We start from the raw sequence: 20,878 nt of genomic DNA on the forward strand, positions 1-20,878 counted from the left end.
TTAAAGATTCATATTGAAATTTTAAAAATATTATCCTAACTTTTGAAAAATAAATAGTGAAAAGATAAATTTCCTTTGCAAAACATCTCTGGAAACAGAGTCTTCAAATGCTTCTCCAAGAACTCGTCTGTTTTAAATGAAATCCAACTATAATCAAATATTTGAAATAGAATGAAAATCTTTAGGATGCCTGGGTGGCTCAGTGGTTGAGTGTCTGCCTTCAGCTCAGGGCGTGATCCTGGGGTCCTGGGATCGAGTCCCACATTGGGCTTCCCCGCAGGCAGCCTGCTTCTCCCTCTGCCTATGTCTCTGCCTCTCTCTCTGTGTCTCTCATGAATAAAAATAAAATCTTAAAAAAAAAAGGAGAATGTTCATGAAAATATACACATATACATGCATATATATTCACACGATTGATTAAATATAATTAATATATAATATATATAAAATATATAAATTTATTTCGGATATATGTGTGTACATGTATTTACATGTTTAAAACTGGTATTTTCATTATTTTAACTTCTCATCTTAGAATTAGACTATACCAACAATCTATGCCTCATAGCTAATAAGTTCAGTGTTCAGGGATTAACAATATGGGTTTGGAAATTTAGGACACACTCCTACTAATAATGACTTCTACATTTTACTTGAAAGAATATAGTCATTCTATTACCAGGTACACATGAATAGACTCTATCAACCAAAACAAATTATTGCAAATTTGGCTGGAGCTGTTGATCACCTCTCATTTGTGAACAACTATGCCTTAGATACAAGCTCTAGACAGTTTTTGTACTGGTTTCCTTAAACCAAATGACTCATATCAACAATAAAAAAAACATATTAAGAAAAAATACATAAGGATGCCTGGGTTAAGCAACTGACTCTTGGTTTCAGCTCAGGTCATGATCTCTGTCGGAGTCATAGGATCAAACCCTTCATCAGGCTCCTTGCTCAGCGAGGAATCTGCTTGAGAATTCTCTTTCTCCCTCTCCCTCTGCCCCTAAATAACCCTCACCCTCTGGGTGTATCACTCTCTCTCTCTCAAATAAAAAAATAAATCTTAAAAAGAAAAAAAAAAAACCTTTGTGCTTTTTAAACCCCACAATTGATCATACTAAAGCAGGTATGTGTATTAACAATGCAGTTTTTATAGGTGGTGTTTCCACTCAAGTTTTCACATTAATTGAGGCTTGATTTTTTAATTTCAGTTTAAAGGTGTTTGTGTTGATCAAATCTAATCAGTAGCACCTAGTAATGAACAAGACCCTAAATATTAAAATGCTTATATATTCTCTCTAAATTCTTTGAGCTTCAGTAAAATAAAGAGATAGTATATACCAAAAAGAGTCCTTGGTATATGATGCACAATGCAGTTACAAGTTAATTTTCCTTTTTGGACAACTTAATGATATGAACAATGATAAACTTTTTCAGTTGTTACATACACACACACACACACACACACACACACACACGGGTCTAATAAGGCAGATAATTATCAGGCTCTTTATAAAGACTTTCGTTAGTGGAAGTAAATGTTAACCACTCCATAAATTAAAGTTTTTGTCTCCCGGGAACTTCCACACTGTATTACAAAAAAAAAAAAAAAAAAAAGTCAACTGATCTTTTAAGTACAGGAGCCTCCCCAATTTATCTGACATTTGCTTCTGACATCATCGCCCTTATTCAACAACCTTAATATAATTTCTGATGTTAGTGACAAGAGTAATTAGACATATGGTAAAATTCAGAAAAAAATAAGATGTAGAATTAATAGCCAACTGACTTTTCTCAGGTCATCCAATCAACTACTTGCAGAGTTAAAAATAGAAGCTAAGTCTAATTCCCACTGCTACTGCTAGATCAGAGCCCAACAGCTTTGCTTTGTGTTGACTCCAACCTCTCTCACCAGTGGCATTACCTGCACAGAGACATTTCCCCATGAGGCTCAGGGTCATTTCAAGGCTTAGTTTAACTAACATGGGAGAAGTAGGAAAAGAGTTCATAAACATTTGAGAAAAATTATGGTAATGAGGTCTGGTTGTAAGTTGCCAATGAGAATAAAAACAACAAAAATTGAACACATTTATTAACCTTTACAATGTTTCAGACACAGCACTAAGTTGTCTTTTATGTTCTCTCTCTCTCTCATTTTTTATAATTATTTCTATCCCAGCTTTTTTTTTTTTTTTTAAGATTTTATTTATTCATGACAGAGAGAGAGAGAGAGAGAGAGAAAGAGAGGCAGAGACACAGGCAGAGGGAGAAGCTGACTACATGCAGGGAGCCCAACGTGGGACTCGATCCCTGGTCTCCAGGATCACACCCCAGGCAGAAGGCAGCACCAAACCGCTGGGCCACTGGGGCTGCCCTATGTTCTCTTCCTTAATCTTCACAACTCTGTGATTTTCCTGTTTTAAATACCAAGAAACCACTCACAGCAGTTAAGCAACTTACCCTAAGTCACATAGCTAGTAAATGATAAAGGTGGGATTCAAACTAGTTGGAATTCAAAGCTCAAATTCACTTCTTAAAATACATGAATTGGACATAAGTGGTAGCCCAAACTCCCAAAATAAACAAATAGAAGGGAAAGGTCTAGTTATCAGCATACTTTGAAGATGATGTTTAGAGCTTTTTGGTTCATTTTGAAAGTGATCAAAAGCAGCCTGAGAGCTCTGAGTAAAATTATCAAATTGAACAAAATACATTAATTTTATACTCAAACATTTTGAAATCAACTCAATTCCTTTGCTTTCATAACACTGTACTACCATGTCATTTAATTTTCCTCTTTAGTTATTAAGGGGAAATTCAAACATTTCGGGTTTTGGCCTGAACGAGTTAGTGTTTTGTTTTTTTTTTTAAAAGATGCCAACACTCTTCCACTTATTCAATGGACTGTTTAGCGTCAGACCATTTTAGTGTCAGATTTAATTTCTGTGGTGAAATAGTGACTTCACAAAGCCCTAGTAAAGATGTTACAGGATCATTATCTCAAACCTACATACAGGTGAAAAATGCTTTCAGTCAACTGAAATTTTGCTTTCTCCATGACTGTGTTCTTTATAATAAATGAGATTGAAAAAGGCATGGAGATAAGAGAATCACTGACTAATAGTTTATTATTAAAACCTGTATAAAAAAAAAAAAAAAACCTGTATCTTGCATTGTGAATTTTCTAAAAGTCCAAATCCATTGTAGTTGAAGAAAGAAGGGTAATGTCATGTTCTTCTATCCTGAGTAAATGGACTGTGCTTGGCTGAGTGTCTTAAACTGCTTACTAAATGTATCTCAAGCTTTAATGTGCATCATCTCTAATTCCACCTATCAAAACCTCAGAGGGAAGATACAGTTTGGCAAGAAAAAAACTCATCTCCACCACACCTACGAAAACGATCACAATGAAAATGTGTAAAATGCCAATTATTTTGTGTTGGGGCAGCTTTCAAAACTAAATGGTATTGATTTATTTTGTTGTTCAACAAATATTTTATAAATGCCTATAAAGCCAAATATAAAACTAATCATTTGACTTGGAGAAATTTTTATGCTCTTGATATTTTACTGTTTTAAAATAACTGTGTACATTTCCTTACTTAGTGCTAACCATAGTATATGATATTAATAAGCTCCCTAGAAACCTGAATAGTTATAAAATATACCAAATACTAGTGTTTCATGCTTTATTTATTTTGTTCTCTAAGATGGAGATGATATAAGTAATGAAACCTAGATTTGTTTTCTATAGGAGCACCAACCATGTCTTGACGTTTATCAATGGAGGTTCTCAGGTTACTATAAGCCTCTAACCATTAGACAATCCTAGTAAATATGAATGTGTCACAGTAGTGAAGAATGTCAGCCCTATTGCATTTTGGCTTGATCAACTGCAGTAAAGCACAAATTAGTTGAAGGCGTTTCCCCAAGAATAACTCACTTCCTTAAGATGAGATATTAATTTGGATGAAAAATGGTTTGTCACAATTTATTTTGGAGGGTAGTAGTTTAAAAAATGCAAATGCAGTCTTTTCAGAATGAAGCCTCCTAAAAGTGCATTGTTCTCCAGGGAGCTTATCTTATAAATAAACCTCATATGTGTAATTTACTTTTCTAAAATTTTCATATATTACTGTTGATTACAAATTTTCAAATCTTTAAAATATTTTTAAATTTTTACAATATTTAAAATTTGACAGTCTTTGGGGTGCCTGGGTGGCTCAGTCAGTTAAGCATCTTCCTTTGGCTTAGGTCATGATCACAGGGCTCCTGGATGAGCCCCTCATCCAGCTCCTTGCTCAGTAGGAAGTCTGCTTCTCCCTCTCTCTCTCCCACTGGCTTGCATTCTCTCTCCCTCTCTCTCTCTCTCTGTCAAATAAATTCATAAAATCTTTTTTAAAAAATTCGACAGTGGGGATCCCTGGGTGGCTCAGTGGTTTAATGCCTGCCTTTGGCCCAGGGCGTGATCCTGGAGTCCTGGGTTCGAGGGCCGCATCAGGCTTCTGGCATGGAGCCTGCTTCTCCCTCTGCCTGTGTGTCTGCCTCTATCTCTCTTTCTCTCTCTCTCTGTCTGTGTGTGTGTGTCTATCATGAATAAATAAATAAAATCTTCTAAAAATAAAAAAATAAAAAATTCAACAGTATTTAAATCTGTATTTGATTATTGAGACAGATTATTCTCAGTGAGTCCACTGGGTACCTACCAATTCATATTCAACATTACTTTTGCAAGTCCTAGCAAGATTAAGTTTTGTGAATGGATAGAATATATTAACACCCTGGTTGTTTTTCACTACATTTCAATTATCAGAGAACCTGAGTGTGAAAAATCATGGAGAGGAGTGTTAGAAATGGCATTAAAGATATTACTGATTTTTCGGTTTATGCAGTCAGATTCTGCAGTATACAACAGAAGGAACAAAGTAGGTTGTACTGCTGCTATGATTGTAATAACCAAAAAAAACCAAAAACAAACAAACAAAAAAAAACACCAGTATTTCTACCCTCAGTCTTATCAACATGGCAGTGCATTGATTAAGGTATGGGCCTTCTTTTTGCTTACTTAGGCAAAGGTCAGAATGCTTATTTGTTTAATGCCTGCTTTTTAAAGTTTTGATCAGACAGCAATAAAGACAAATGTATTAGAGAAATGCTTATTAATAGGTTCTCCATCCCAATCAACCAAAGAAAAGGCATTCCTTAAAATACTGTTGTGAAATGTCTAGGGTATATCTATCTATGTTCTTGCAACCTTTCAGTTTTAAGTAGCTTTTCAAAAATATGTTATAAACATGTCACTTCATCCTTGACATTTTAGTATGTTAATGTCTAATTCGGGTGCAACATGATGCAATCTCCAGCAGGCTCTTTGTTTCTCCTCTGTTGGACAATGCAAACCAAGACAATCTTCTGAGAAGGGAAAAGTCTTGCCAATTCCGTTATACTTCATATGTACCAATATTCTGTAGTTTAGCTTACATACAACACTCCTAACAGTATAAATTAAAAAGGATACACTAAAAAGAAACTAAAGAAAAACACCAACCCAACAAAATAAAAGATTTACTACAATGCAGGTACATAAGTTTGAAATAAACAACAGATCATTTGGATTTAGATTCAAATGACCCATTGCTGGAGTTTTTAAAAAAACAAACACACAGGGATCCCTGGGTGGCTCAGTGGTTTAGCAACTGCCTTTGGCCCAGGGTCTGATCCTGGAGACCCAGGATCAAGTCCCACATCGGGCTCCCTGCATGGAGCCTGCTTCTCCCTCTGCCTATGTCTCTGCCTCTCATTAATAAAAAAATTTTAAAAATCTAAAAAAAAAACAAACAAGCAGACATACACACACAAAACTAGCTACAGACGTTCCTAGTTTTCTACACTGTTGCTATAAGACTTGACTGACATCTGTGATGTACTCTGTAATATCTTTGAAATGATGCAATGAGTGTTTGAGAGACTTGTAATCTGTCAAGACTTGTGTATAAATATATTTCCTCCATAAACTAGAAATGAAAAGAGTAAGAATATTTCCTTGCTCAAATCATGATAAATGGATTCCCTTATTTTACTTGCATCATTTTTAAGATAGTTAGAAATGGCTACAGAAAATACTTATCTGTTGAAGAAGTTTATGATTTTTTTTAACTTTCTTTTTTTAATTTTTATTTATTTATGATGGTCACACAGAGAGAGAGAAAGAGAGAGGCAGAGACACAGGCAGAGGGAGAAGCAGGCTCCATGCACCGGGAGCCCGACGTGGGATTCGATCCCGGGTCTCCAGGATCGCGCCCTGGGCCAAAGGCAGGAGCTAAACCGCTGTGCCACCCAGGGATCCCCTATGATTTTTTTTTGTAGTCAATGTACTTTTTCAAATTATAAATGTTCGTGCATTGTCTCTGACCCAACAACAGCACTCCAAGAATTTTTCCATCAAAAGTTAAAGCATGAATCTTGTGTCTTGGCACCATCAACAACAAAATAAAAACAAACAAAAGTAAAAGCACCAACATATAAAGATGTGTAACTTTGTGTCCATTACCACATACCTTGAAATCATAAAACAATTGGAACTTAATATTTATCAAAGGGTTTTCACTTAATAAAATCATGGCACATTTCTTGTACATATTAGACACCTCATTTTTTGTACATATTAGACATCTACTAAAGGTTATATGGTAGTGTTTGTACCAGATATCATTAATATAATAGGCAATATACCTAAAATGTTTTGCAACTAAAAAACACTGTAGATTATATATATATATGTATATATATATATATATATATATGGTGTGTGTGTGTATATATATAATATATACAAGGTGTATATCTAATATACATATATATGTGTATTATTCAGCCTTAAAAGTAATGACATTTTGACACATGCTGCAATATGGATAAACTCTGAAAACATTATGCTAAATAAAAGAAACCAGACATAAAAGGACAAATATTGTATGGTTCCACTATATGAAGTGGCTGGAATAGGCAAACCCACAGACACAGAAAGTAGAACAGAGTTTACCAGAGCCTAAGAGGAGGGCAGCGTGAGGGGTAACTGTTTAATGGGTACAGTTTATTTGAAATAATGAGAAAGTTCTGAAAATGAATAGTGGTGATAGTTGCTCAACATGGTGAATGTACTTAATATCAGAGAAGTGTACATTTTAAAATGCTTAAAACGTTAACTTTGTCATTTCTATTTTACCACAATAAAAAATAATAATAACCCACTATAAAATAAAATATGAATTTACCTTGCATTAGGCATTTTATAGTTTCCATAAAACTGCACTTATTCTAGGAGCTTATAGTTATTATCATATTTTGGGAAGTGTAAGAAAAGCAACAGTTTAAGTTGGCCTCTTGAGGTTTCTTTCTCTCCATTTCTGTTTTTTCTAGATTAATGTTGTAACACTTCTCTTTGAATACTAGCATCAGCAACCCTGACAGCTAGTACTAGTCTCTTCAAGTATCAATCAGGTAAGAATTTTTAATGCACTTTATGTTGGCGATTGTTTTAGAACCTAGGAGGGATGAACATAATTTGTCATTCTTCCCTTAACTTAGCAAAAGCAGATACATTACTGCAGACAGCACTACCAGAAAGAAATAGTAACTTTGAGGCAGACATACATCCATCCTAAGAAAACTAAATATGTTTCGAAGTAGCCTACACCGCTCAACTGTTGGCAATGTTCTTCTACATATTTGGCACTACAGTACTCTAAGTCTAGAACTGCTTCTTTTTTCGTAAAAAATGGTTTTGATTGGAAAACCCTAAATAAATCATTTGGAATGTATTACACATATTCAGAACTCCTTCTGGGATTCCTTTTCCATGAATCAGGGTTCTTTGAATCACTTTTCTTACTGGCACTTGTTTCCAAATCCTCTTAGCTGCCTTTGTGCCAGTGATAATGAAGAGCTCTCATTTTAGGTTCTAAAGCAGGGAAAACAATAGAAGGAGAAAGTCATTTCAAGTTCCAAAAATGTCTCGGCTAATGAAGGACACACATATTGTCAAAGTGAGTCCAGAGTAGATGTTCTTAAACTATTTGCTAAGGAGTACTTTAGTGGGTCCTTAAAGAAACATCTGCAATTGTATGCAAAATTCTATGTGTACATTTGTTTGTATATATACTTGTGGAATGAATGTGCAGCCTTTATTCAATAATCAGAAGGAATGTTAAGACCCAAAAGTTTAAGAAACACTGGAAAAATTAATTACAAAACAATTTTAAACTACTCTGATGGCTCTGACCTTACATTTTTATAAGGCTTTCCTTTACTCTTAACACTTCAAAGACCATAGAGTGCCTGGATGGATCAGTTGCTTAAGCACCCGCCTTTCACTTGGGTCAGGATCCCAGGATTCTGGGATGGAGCCCCACATCAGGTTCCTTGCTCAGCCAGGAGCCTGCTTCTCCCTCTCCCTCTGCCACTCCCCCTGCTTGTTCTCTGTGTCAAACAAATAAATAAAATCTTTAAAAAATAATAATTAAAACACTTCAGAGAGCAGCATGGTAACGTGGAAAGAATGTCTGCTAAACATTTAGGTGACATCTTTGAGTCTCGGTTTCCTTGATGTAAAATTAACATAAAGTAGAAGGTTGAAATTTGATACCACAGATCAAAAGTATCTAGCAGTTTTTCAAGGCAAGTATTTCTAGACTTGAAATTGGACGAGTACTTATATATGTAAGGTAACTTCTCCTGCTTATTCTTTTTCAGTAGAATGCAAGCATGTTGAGAACAGATACGGTATTTTCTTTAAAGTTTTGTTTTGTTTTGTTAAGCTTAGCATACTTTTAAAATGTATGAGCTAATATACATTTAATGGCATGTAAGCTCACATTAACTTTTGTTAAATATAATTATTTGAATGTGCTTTCACTATATTATTATGTAAGTATTTTTAAAAACTAAATAATACTTGCACACATTTTGGAAGCTGAGCTTGACTAATGGTGAAGAGTAGGTAGAGATATACCCTTGGGAAATAATAACCAATTTCTTCACTAGAATGAAGTCTACTGACTGAATGTCTACTATGCATGTACAAAAGGTTCCTGACTTATGATGGTTCAACGTATGATTCTTCAACTTCATGATAATGCAAAAGAGATACACATTCAGAAGAAACCACAATTCAGCTTTTGAATCTGGATTTTTTTTCCCCCAGGCTAGCAAGCAGTACAATAGTCTATCATGACGCTGAGCAGTGGCAGTGTACCACAGGTCCCAGTTAGCCATGCAATCATGAGGGTAAACAACCAATACAATTAACAACCATTCTGTACCTACATAACTATTTTGTTTTTTACTTTCAGTATAGTATTCAATAAATTACATCAAATAATCAGTGCTTATTATAAAATATGCTTTGTGCTAGATGATTCTACCCATTTGCAGGTCAATACAAGTGTTCTGAGCTCCTTTAAGTAGGCTATGCTAACCTATGGCATTTGGTAGATTAGGTGTATTAAATGCATTTGACTTAGGGTATTTTCAACTCACAGTGTATCTATTGGGATGTAAGCCTACTGTAAGTCAAGGAAGAACTGTATATAGCTAGTCACTGTACCATGAGTTATAGGTAATAAAGGTTGTCAGTCACAAACCGTGCTCTCCAAAGCTATTGTAAAAGAACAAGTCATGTTCACACTAAAGAATAGACCAAGATAGAAAGTGCAATAGGAATTTAGACAAGGGAGAAAACTCATCTGACACGAGGATGGTGGGTATGGGGAAAGCAACATGGAAGAGACAGTGTCTAATGTGATCAAGGTTTTAGCATATACAGGGTGTGTGAAAGGAACGGATGAAGACATTGAAGCGGGACATCACGCGGCACAAACTGGAAATAATGACCACTTGGTTAGACGGATCATGGGGTAGCTTAAGGGGATTAGTGAGAAACTAGATAAAGAGATATATCAATCAGTGCCTGATGCATATTACATATTAATAATACTTTTAAACGTATTTTATTAAAAATAACATGGATAAGAACTTAAAAATAAAGACACAGTGGGACACCTGGGTGGCTCAGCGGTTGAGCATCTGCCTTTGGCTCAGGGCGTGATCCCGGTGCTGGGATTGAGTCCCGCATCAGGCTCCCTGCACAGAGCCTGCTTCTCCCTCTATGTCTCTGCATCTCTCATGAATAAATAAATTAAATATTTAAAAAAATACACAATAAAGAAGTGAAATATTACATAAATTTGGCAGTTAGGAGGCCATTGACAACTTTCAAAATAGCACTTTTTTCTACATATTTTCAGTGGAGACACCGGTTGAATAGAAATACACTTCTTTAGCTTTATCGTTTCTACTTCTTTCTTGCTCTTCCTTGTTTCAGAATCTCAAAATAAGTCTATTTCAATTGTAGCTAATAGCAGTAAGACAGTACCAGAAATTGCCTTTGGTTATTAGAGGTCAACTTTGATGCCTAAATTTGTACTATGTTACTAATAACACTGACCACCCACCATGCTAAATGTATTTTTTTTTAACTTGGTTAGAAAGCAGAAGATTGACTTCATTCTATCTTGTCAAACCTACAAATAATGCCTGCAGTTCATTTAGCATCTAATACCGCACATCCTCTTGTTTTTCATTCCTCCTCCATCTCTTGAACACCAGGCAATTAATTTTTCTTTCCCAGGGAAACATCCAAAAAAAAAAAAAAAAGGAAATAAAGTCATAAATCAGTTTCAATCATGAAGCCATACATATATTTCTTCTTAGAGCTCTGAGTTAGACATTTTTCTCAGAAAAGTTGTTTTATTTAAACATAACAAAGTCCAAATTCAGAAATCCTTTAAATTTATTTATCTACCTTAGTTGCACTGAAATGAAAAATTCAATTTTCTAACTTACTTTCTCTCTTCCCCAAAAGGCTTCTCCAACCCAGGTCCATAACTTAGTGAAGTCATCTCACCTGTAAAATCAGTGGCAGGTCTGATGCCAGGTTAGGCAGCACTAATCCCCTAATTCTGACCCATTTCTTGCCAAAAAATTCAGTTCCTTCAGAAACCAAGTAATAGACATTTTCAATTTCTATTATGAGGATGTTCTCATGCACTAGTAGTCAACATAAAGAAACCTCAAAGTACAGAAATTTTTATTGTGCTTAAGGTCAATCATACTAATCTGTATTTCATAATTTATTTAAAAAGAATTATTATCTTAATATTTATTATCACTTATTATTCAGAATAATTATTTCTATAGTTAAATATTTTAAGATGAGTAAAGAAAGGTGGTAGAAAAAAGCGTTTTGTTGTTCTTGCTCTTTGTTCCCCTTTCTATTTGGTGTGCCTGATTCAAAATTACTGAATCTTGAAATTTTAATATTTGAAACTCAAACCCCACTCAACACATAATAATAATCACTACAACATGCCCAAAAAAAAAATTGGTGCTGAGGTTTTCACGATCCAGGGGAAAGAGTTCCTGGAGTGGGCCACTTGGAGTGGGAATTGCCCACCCCTCCACTCCCTCTGCCTCGTATACTAAAGGTAGAGACAAAGAAACCAACTCAAATCCTTCTAAAGTGTATTTTATAAAAAGAATTTGTATTCAGAAAAGCAATAATGACGTCTACTAGAATGAACATGATTTTTCATAACTAATATCTTTGTCTAAAAGCAGTATTTAAGAAGGAAGGGAAGCAGAGATAAATTTTTAGCTATCAACCGTACCTCTCTTTTTCACTGATCTCTTTTAATTTGCTAAAATAAAATTACATGGCTATTGAGTCAGACTGTCTAATTTCAAATTTAAAGATAACAGATCGCCCATTAAATAGAGTATTGGCACACAGACACTCCAGTCTGGCTTATTTGCAACTGTTCTCTGTTGGTGAAGTGACACATTTGCAATCTCCATCACAGCCATCTTACCCATTTCAAAGCATATTATTCAAATGTACATCCTTAGGTGGCAACAGGAATAAGGCACTTGAGTTCAGTGGCAAGAGATTTTTGGGGAAATCCTAGAACAAGTGGTCAGAACCCCTAAATGGGAAGAGTGATTTGAGAATGCTCAAATAACCTGAGGCTTAGATTGGCCAGCTCCGGTGGCTTTCTGAATGCCTGTAGGGAAAGCCTATCTGGAAACTCTTTTGAGGTTATTGGGGAATCCTTGGACAAACATACTGCTTGCTCTTTGGGGAGGACCAACCCCAAACCCTACCCAGGTAAATGTCTCACAACCCAGCGGGACTAAAATAAAAAAGCTTCAAGAATAACTGGATAGACCCATTCACATTTGTAGTTCCATCTATGCCTATGCACAGAGAGAAAATATAAGTATGGTCCTCTTTCTGACACCCCAACAGATTCTGCTGTCCTCGAAATCCTCTTGCAGCCGCAGTGACTACGGCGAAGGGAGTTATCGGGAACCATGTTGGTACTAGGCTAAAAGATAGATTTTTCGTGTCCTGTATTTGGGGGAAGGACACAGGTAATAGCATACAGAGAGAATACTAGAACTGGTGTGGGGCAATGCCCTTTGTAGGTCCTTGACAAAATCAGTCATGGAACAGAGGTTGTCGATAGAAGCTGACAAGAGCTGGCGTGTGAATGGACCCGGCTTCCCAGGGAAATCGATGAAGTAATTGACAGAGAGAATATGATAAACGAAGGGAGAAGGTGGAAACAAGTGCCGCTCAACCCAAGCTAAACTCCAAGAGATAAGAGAAGTTTCTCTTCTAATGTGAGACTCTTCCTAAAGGTTCAGGATTGAAGTAGGTGTTTGACATTGAAATGGGGCAGAGACCCATTCGGATAAGTAGGAAGGGAGAGGACAGAGGAAGGTAGGAAAGATTTCTGATTACTTCCCCAAGATGCCTCCAAGGACCTGCTGCTCCAAACCCCGAAAATAACCAAGGGAGGGAAGGTCGAAGCAGAAAGATAAAAGTGCAACTCCGATCATCTCACATCTTGATCCTCAACGTCTAAGCGAGTCTGGTGCTGGACACGGCCGATTCTCTGTTAGAGTAGAGAGGCTGACCGCCTTCTTTGTTTGCCCAGTACCACCGCTCCCGCAATCTCCAAGCACTTGCCTGATTAACATTTCAATTCCAGTTGTTGCTCCTTTTCCACTGCAGAATGCAGCAGGGGTCTCTCCCTTCCCGGTGCACGGCCGACCCCGCGATTACCCGAGCGGAAAGAACCGAGCCGGGGGCTAAGAACAGCCGGGCTGCTTACCTTCTCGGGACCCAGTCGGCGCCAGTCCCCGCGCCCGCCGCCCCGGGGCCGCAGTGCCTCCGCGCCGGGCCCAGTGCGTGGTCCGCCCCGCCGGCCCCCACCCCACCTGCCGGCTGCTGCAGCTGCTCCCGCCGCCGCGCTCCGGCTGCATGAAGTCATCCCCCGCCCGGGCCGGATCGCCACATTCCCTGCCAGTCGCGGGGGGAGAGGGACCTCTCTCGGCCGCCGGGGAGGGCTCTTCCAAGCCGCGCCTGGCAACCGCTCCCCCTCCGGGTTTGGGGTTTCTTTCCTATTAATGCTTTTGGGCAGGAAGCGTAGCCGGACTGTGGACCGAGGGAGAAGGGCCGGAGAAAACTCTGTCTGCAAAGCGCCTTCCCTCCCGGAGCTCCCCTGTCACGCCCGCTGCATGGACAGCTCCAGGCGACTGTGTGGGTTTCCCACCCTCTTCATTTTCCTTATCAGTATTGTTCATTTCGCTGAATTGGAGACTATGGGATTGTCTTTTAAGATAAACATTTAAACACTCCGGAAATGTTTTAAATTGGCAATCAATCCATCTCTCTAAGCCCCTCGTAGCACGCCTCACTTTCCCCCAGCGCGCGCGCGCACACACAAGTACGCACATGCACACACACACACACACACACACACACACAGCCGAACCACTCACAGTCGTGAAAGCTGGGACCTCTCACCCTCTTGCCTACGTAATAGAACGGGAAACTCCCCAAGGAGTGGAGAAGTAGGACCGACCAAAGAAAGCCCTCGAGGAAACAGAGAGGGCTGGCCCCAGGATGTTGTTGCTGTTTAGTGGTGCACTTTGTGGACAGATGTTGCCTCTAACACTGCCCCCCCCCCCCCCCGCCCCATCCCTCAATTGGGCTGGCTGCTCTGGTGACAGCTGTAACATTTGAAGCCAAGAAGCAGAACCCACATTAACAGATGGCTGTATTTTCCCCACCGAAGGATTCATCAGAATTGGCCTTAGGAATAATGTAAGCAAATACACATGTAAGTCCCTTCTTAACCTCTTTAAATTGGCACTGGCCATTAACCTCTTCTCATTCTCTCTCCTCCTTTCTCTATCTCCCTCCCTGCCTTTCTTTCTTTCTCTCTGCCAGCTCAGCAGTTTGGGGATTTAAGGGGTGGGGAAAAAGGGCCAAGGATTTGCTGTCTTTATGGTGGAGCCAGTGTTTCTCCCATTGTTAAGCCATTCCCAAGCAGAGAGGTTCTTTGACACCTAGAGTTCAATCTGAGTGTGGTTTCCTCATTTAACTTACTTAACTTACTTAACTAACTTCACATTCCTACTGATAGAATTCCCATCTCTAGGTCCAAGCCGGCTTCACCTTGTGGATTTGAATAGCAGCCTAAGCAGTGCATTGGGCAAGCCAAGGAAGCACGTTCGATCCATGAAGAGTTCCCATCCCTCTGTTTCCCAGTTCCAAAATTGAGAGGTAGTGTAACAAATAGAATTCCAACAAAAATCATTAAGAATTCTTGGCCCTAGAATGAATGTTTTTTGGAAGCTCTGGCAACCTAATTCATGCCTCTGAGCCTCAATTTCATAAAATTAAGTCATTAATATCACCATAAACTGGGAGGTTCTTAATCTGTATCAAAAGGTATGTAGAATGTGGATGGGAGGTTTTACATCTTTAGTTTTACTAACCTATAACTGAAATTTAGCATTTAACCTTTCCTTTAAATACAAATGCAGACAGTGAACCACAATAACATTCGCTATACCTGTGACTGACTTTGTCACCTATAGAAGTCCCAGATAATTTCCTATTTCAGTTTTTATAGATCTCTCAAAATTACTACTCTGATGTGACAATCAAACATCATCACCCTTTTTTTGGTTTTATTTAATAGATTATATATTCTTAGAATGGTATACAGAAAATATAAGGAGGTAGTACAGGGTTCCCAAAAATTCCATTCCCAGTTTCTTCTATTAACATCTAACATTACTATAGTACCTTTGTTACAATTAATGAATCAATAATGCTACATTAATATTAACTGAAATCTGTACAATTTCCTTCAGTTTTACCTAATGTCTTCAATTATTTTCCAGGCTCCCATCCAGCACACTACATTACCTATAGTTGTCATGTCCCCTTAGGCTCCTCTGAGCTGTGGTAGTTTCTCAGATTTTTCTTGTTTTCTGATAACCTTGACAATTTTGAGGAATAGTGGTCAAGTATTTTGTAGCACGCCTCACTATTGTAAACCCTCTGATGCTTTTCTCATGATAAGACCCGGATTATAGTTTATTGGGAGGACGACCACAAGATAAAGTGCCATTTTCATAACATCACATCAGGAGTATGTACAATCAATGTGATTTTCGACTGTGATTTTTTTTTTTTTGACTGTGATGTTGACTTTGATCCCCTAACTGAGGTAGTATCTCAGATTTCTCCACTGTAGAGTTACTCCTCCATCCCTTCCATACTGTACTTGTTGGAAGGAAGTCACTATGTGAAGCTCATGCGTAAACTCATGTTCCACCTTCTGTAGGGCAGATTATGTACATAAGGTATTTGAAATTCTTCTGCACAGGAGATTGTCATTTCTCCTCTAAATATTAATTTATGCAATTATTTATTTATAGCAGTATAGACTCATTCATGTTTATTTTATACTTTGAGTCATAATCCAATGTTACTTTATTTTGTTCAAATTGTTCCAGCTTAGCCATTGGGAGCTCTTTTTGTTGGCTTCTATGCTCCTATGACATACTCCGTTTGATGTGTGTAGGTGTATTACTTCGCTACTTTCTGGCATTACAAGGTGCTCCCATGTTGTATTTTCCTACCCCAGTCCTAGAATCAGCCATTTCTCCAAGAAGCCCTGATCCCTTTTCTTGGAGGATGGTAATAGAAAGCAAGATCTGGGGATCCCTGGGTGGCGCAGCGGTTTAGCGCCTGCCTTTGGCCCAGGGCGCGATCCTGGAGATCCGGGATCGAATCCCATGTCGGGCTCCCGGTGCATGGAGCCTGCTTCTCCCTCTGCCTGTGTCTCTCTCTGCCGCTCTCTCTCTCTGTGTGACTATGATAAATAAATAGAAATTAAAAAAAAAATTAAAAAAAAAAAAAAGAAAGAAAGCAAGATCTGAGGGACACCTGGGTGGCTCAGCGGTTGAGTGTCTGCCTTCTGCTCAGGTCGTGATCCCGGATCTGGGGATTGAGTCCCACATTGGCTCCCTGTGAGAAACCTGTTTTTCCTTCTGCCTATGTCTCTGCCTCTCTCTGTTCCTCTCATGAATAAATAAAATCTTAAAAAAAAAAAAAAAGAAGAAGAGAAAAGAAAGCAAGATCTGGGCTATAGGTATGGTGGTTGCCAAGGGGCTATCATTTATTTAGGCTCTAGGAAACAGCAGATAAATATATATTTTCACTAACCCATTCATGTGTACATAGCTATAAATATTTCTGTATGTAACTATCAGTACTTATACTGAGCTAAATAAGAGTTCATATTAATGTTTTTAAGTGTAATCCATTAATACATAGATCATTCTAGCTTCCTCCCCTTGCTTATCCATAAATTCCTACAATAACAGTAAGAAATGTGGCTCCAACAATCTTTCATCCATTTGCTTAATTGTTCCATTCCAGTGCACATGCATTGCAAAATAATGTTAACCCATTACCTCAATATCACTATTTTTAAGTATATTTTTAATTAATAGAACCATTGTTACATTTTGTTATTTAGGGAATTTAAATACCTGTGCATTTCTATATCACAAATTTGGTTTCTTAAATATTTTAATAACTGTATTTAAAAATTGCTAATTCTTTTCCTTTGAAATAAAATATATTTTATGAGTTTAAAAGTGTTATTTTTTTCCTTCTTCTTTTTACAAAAGATTTATTTACTCATTTTAGAGAGAGAGAACATGGAGAGGAGCAGGGGAGAGGGAGAGAATCTCAAGCAGACTCCCCAAGGAGCATGGAGCCCTACTTGGGGCTTCATCGCAGGACCCTGAGATCACCATCTGAACTCAAATCCAGAGTCAGAGGCTCAAAAAACTGAGCCACTCAGGCTCCCCAAAGTATTATTTTATGAAGAGTTAACTAAACTGTTCCAGAATGTCAAAGGGGATCGTGGTAAAAAGGTTAGGATCTCAACCACAGAAGATTTTTTTGTTTTTGTTTTGTTTTGTTTTGTTTTGTTTTTGAGGATATACTGAAATGATGTGACTTGCCCAGTGCAGGCATTAGGGGGAGCCTGTGCTTGACAAATGGTACCCTTGGCCACTTGGGCAGGCTTCCACCTGCTTTTAAGTTTCTAAATACCTTGGAAGAGACAATATGCTAAATCTTGTGGTTAATAATATATAATTTAGGGGAGCCTGGCTGGCTCAGTTAGTTAAGTATTTGACTTCAGCTCAGATGATCTCAGGGTCCTGGGATGGAGCCTCATGTGGGGCTCTTCTCTCAGCACAGTCTGCTTGTTCTTCTTCTGCCCCTCCCTCCATTTGTGTGTGTGTGTACGGTCTCTCTCTTTTCCTCTCTCTAAAATAAATAAAATCTTTAAAAACATTGTAATTTAAATGCAGGGTTTGCTAGGTACCCGGTGCTAGAGGTGAAAGTCTATATAATGTTAAGGAAAAGGAGGATGGGTAGGTGAAGGGAACCGGAAGACTGAGGTGGCTCTGAAGTCCAGGGGTTTTGTAGTTGAACAGACAGGCTTGGATCCTTTCATTCATGATCTGACTTTGTCTCATTTTTGAAATAAGAAGAACAATGGCTATTATATAGGCTTGTCCTTAAGAGTGAAAATAGATATTTGGTCTTTTCCTTTAATTTGTCTGAAGCAGAGATTAAATGTGGTGACTTGGGACAGTCCTGGAGCATAGTCTGCTGTCCTTCCTGGTATAGTTTCCATTCTATAAAGCCAGACTCACTGGAAGCATAGATAGTTTCTCATGATAATTTAGACTCCTTCATCCATCAAAGCACTCTTGCCAGGTGCTTTTTACTCATGGCAGAGAATCAGTATTGATGGTACTAGGCAAAAGACAAAAATTTAAAAAAAAGACAGAAATTAACTGTTCAGATACTATACCATGTCAAGAGGCATAAGGGAACTAGAGAGAAAAGGAATAATAAATGAGAAATGTTTTATGTCAACATATAGAGCTTGAATCTGTCTTCTTGGAACTTGACACACACCATTATGCCAGATAAATTAATGAGTGGAAGCTAGAGTAAGGTGAAGATCATTTTTTTACCCTATGACTTTTCATTGCATGGTCTTTTAAAAAAATAATCGTTTGCTCATGACTTTGCAGTCTGCAATTCTTCCTTTCAGATATTCTGGAGTTAAAGATCAAATGGCCTAATGATACCATGAGTCTCAGCAAAGGACAATGTGAAACCAGAGCCAGAGGCCCTGTGTGCCTGAAGCTGTCAGCAGTGGAACCAGTCCTTTGGGTTAGGGAGTCCTTCCAGAAGGGGCTCATTTAAATGCAAATACACTGTCAAGGAGTGGTAACCAAGTATAGAGTATCTCATTAGCAGCCATTAACAATTTAGCAGAGATTAGCTTCTCAGATTTATTATGGAGAGGAGTTGTCAGGGTGATTTGGCTCCAGCATCTGTCACCCAATGACTTGCCAGGTCTCCTGCTCTCATCACTCCATAGGAGTCTGCCTAACGCTGGGAATTTGGTTTACTAGGAAAGAATTGGGCATTTAGTATGTGACAGTCAATATTGCTTCACATAATTTTGATTTATACGTAAGGGTAGGAGAATTTCAATAATAATAATAGTATGTGTGTGTGTGTGTGTGTGTGTCTGTGTGAGTGTGTTTGGTGGCTGATCGGTTTGGGTTGACTAATCATGCTCCACAGAAATCTTAAAATTTTATGACAAGTATCTCTTTCAATGAAGTCAGAAAATATATCATGTAAACATGTACAAATGTAATTTAGGGTAGCAAAGCTGTACTTATAGTAAAAGTTGCATTCAAATAATTATTGATAGTTTTAGATTTCCTCCATTAATATGAAAACACTGATGCAAGAGTATAAGATAACAATTACGTATAAAAAGATTGGTATTAGATAATGAACAGTATCAGCAGATACAATGGAAAGAAGGGAAAGCAACCACAAACAGAACAGAAACTGTTTCTTTAGACATTGCTACAAATTCACCTTGTTTTTACCAGTAAGGAGTTGACATCTAATACCAGATCAACATAATACAGGGAGTATTCTGTAATCGGAACCCTGTATTTAATTGTGAAATGTATATTGGCTTAAGTGAACTGCTTAGTGACGGCATATGATACATTCAATAGTGTGATGTAAGTAACTCTCAAATGAACCTTTTTAAAAAAATCATTATTATGAAGTCATGAAGTAAAACAATCTACTTACATAGTGCTCTTTAAATTTTTTTTTGACTTCAAATCTTTTAAAGAATCTGACCAAACTAATAAATCCCTTCTGAGGAAAGTATTCTTTATTTTTTAGTTTTTAAAAGATTTTATTTATTTTTTCAAGAGAGACACACAGAGAGAGGCAGAGCCATAGGCAGAGAGAGAAGCAGGCTCCATGCAAGGAGCTCAGTGTGGGACTCCATCCTGGGACTCCAGGATCTTGCCCTGAGCTGAAGGCAGACGCTTAACCGCTGAGCCACCCAGCCATCCCAGAAAGTACTCTTTAATAAAAACTTTCCTATTTTAATGAATGGATTATTAAATAGTATTTATAAAGAATTATGTTTCTATAATTCTTCATTTTTTCATGAAAAGGGAATATTCAGTTCCTCAAATCCAATTTAGGCTAATAAAAAAAGGAAATTTAAATTTGACTTAAATACAGGTTTCTGTGAACTGTGTATGGTCAGCAGGAAGTTGATATTTATTCAGCAGGTATTGATGGAGTGTCCAATACATGCTGTTGTTCTAGGAACTGGAGTTACAGAAATGAACAAATGAATCTCTTCCTTGTGGATATTATATTCCAGTGAAAGAAGACCATAAACAGATAAACGTAGCTTTTTAGTTTTGGAAAGAGCCACGAAAAAGCAGTGTAATGATGCAAGGGTCCCAATTATATAGGGTATCCATGGACATTTGAGCAGAGATTTGGAAGAAGTCTAGGAACAAGCAATAGAAATACAGTTGAACCTTGAACAAAATGAATTTGAGCTGCATGGGTTCACTTATAGGTGTATTTTTTATAGCACAGTACTACTGTAAATGTATTTTCTCATGGTTTTCTTAATTAATTTTCTTAACATTTTCTCCAGCTTATTTTGTAAGAATAAAATATGTAATACATGTAACATGCAAAATATGTGTTAACCAACTGTTTATGCTATCAGTAAAACTTCCAGTCAACAGTAAGCTATTAGTAGTAGTTAAATTTGGGGGAAGTCAAAAGTTACACATGATTTTTGAATGCACAGGATATAGGCATCCCTAACTCCATATTGTTCAAGGGTCAACCCTACATTGAAAAATAAGTTTGGCATATGTAGGTAGGTGGGCTTATACTTTATGTGTTCTAGACGAAAGGGCTAGTTTGTTTGTAGTGAATTGCTCAAAGGGGAAAATTGTTAGAAGATGAGGTTAGAAAGTTAGGTGAGTGAAAAATAAGTTAGGA

The 20,878-nt window shown here is 37.6% G+C and overlaps 1 protein-coding gene across 3 annotated transcripts in view; it reads right to left on the bottom strand.

The window, feature by feature from the left end:
• PKIA (cAMP-dependent protein kinase inhibitor alpha) overlaps positions 1-13,621 on the bottom strand; it is a 97,812-nt gene extending 84,191 nt beyond the window's left edge. Inside the window, exon 1 of one of the 3 annotated variants that reach the window (XM_072734443.1) lies at positions 13,242-13,621. In XM_072734443.1, coding sequence (XP_072590544.1) covers positions 13,242-13,400 — 159 coding nt within the window. In that variant the 5' untranslated portion in view covers positions 13,401-13,621. Of the gene's footprint in view, positions 1-13,096 lie in introns of all 3 variants that reach the window. The other 2 variants (XM_026012796.2, XM_072734445.1) reach the window with 2 other exon arrangements.
• Positions 13,622-20,878: the final 7,257 nt, after the last annotated feature.

Source organism: Vulpes vulpes, chromosome 13 (assembly GCF_048418805.1).
Source record: "Vulpes vulpes isolate BD-2025 chromosome 13, VulVul3, whole genome shotgun sequence".
In the NCBI taxonomy this organism is placed as follows: domain Eukaryota; kingdom Metazoa; phylum Chordata; class Mammalia; order Carnivora; family Canidae; genus Vulpes; species Vulpes vulpes.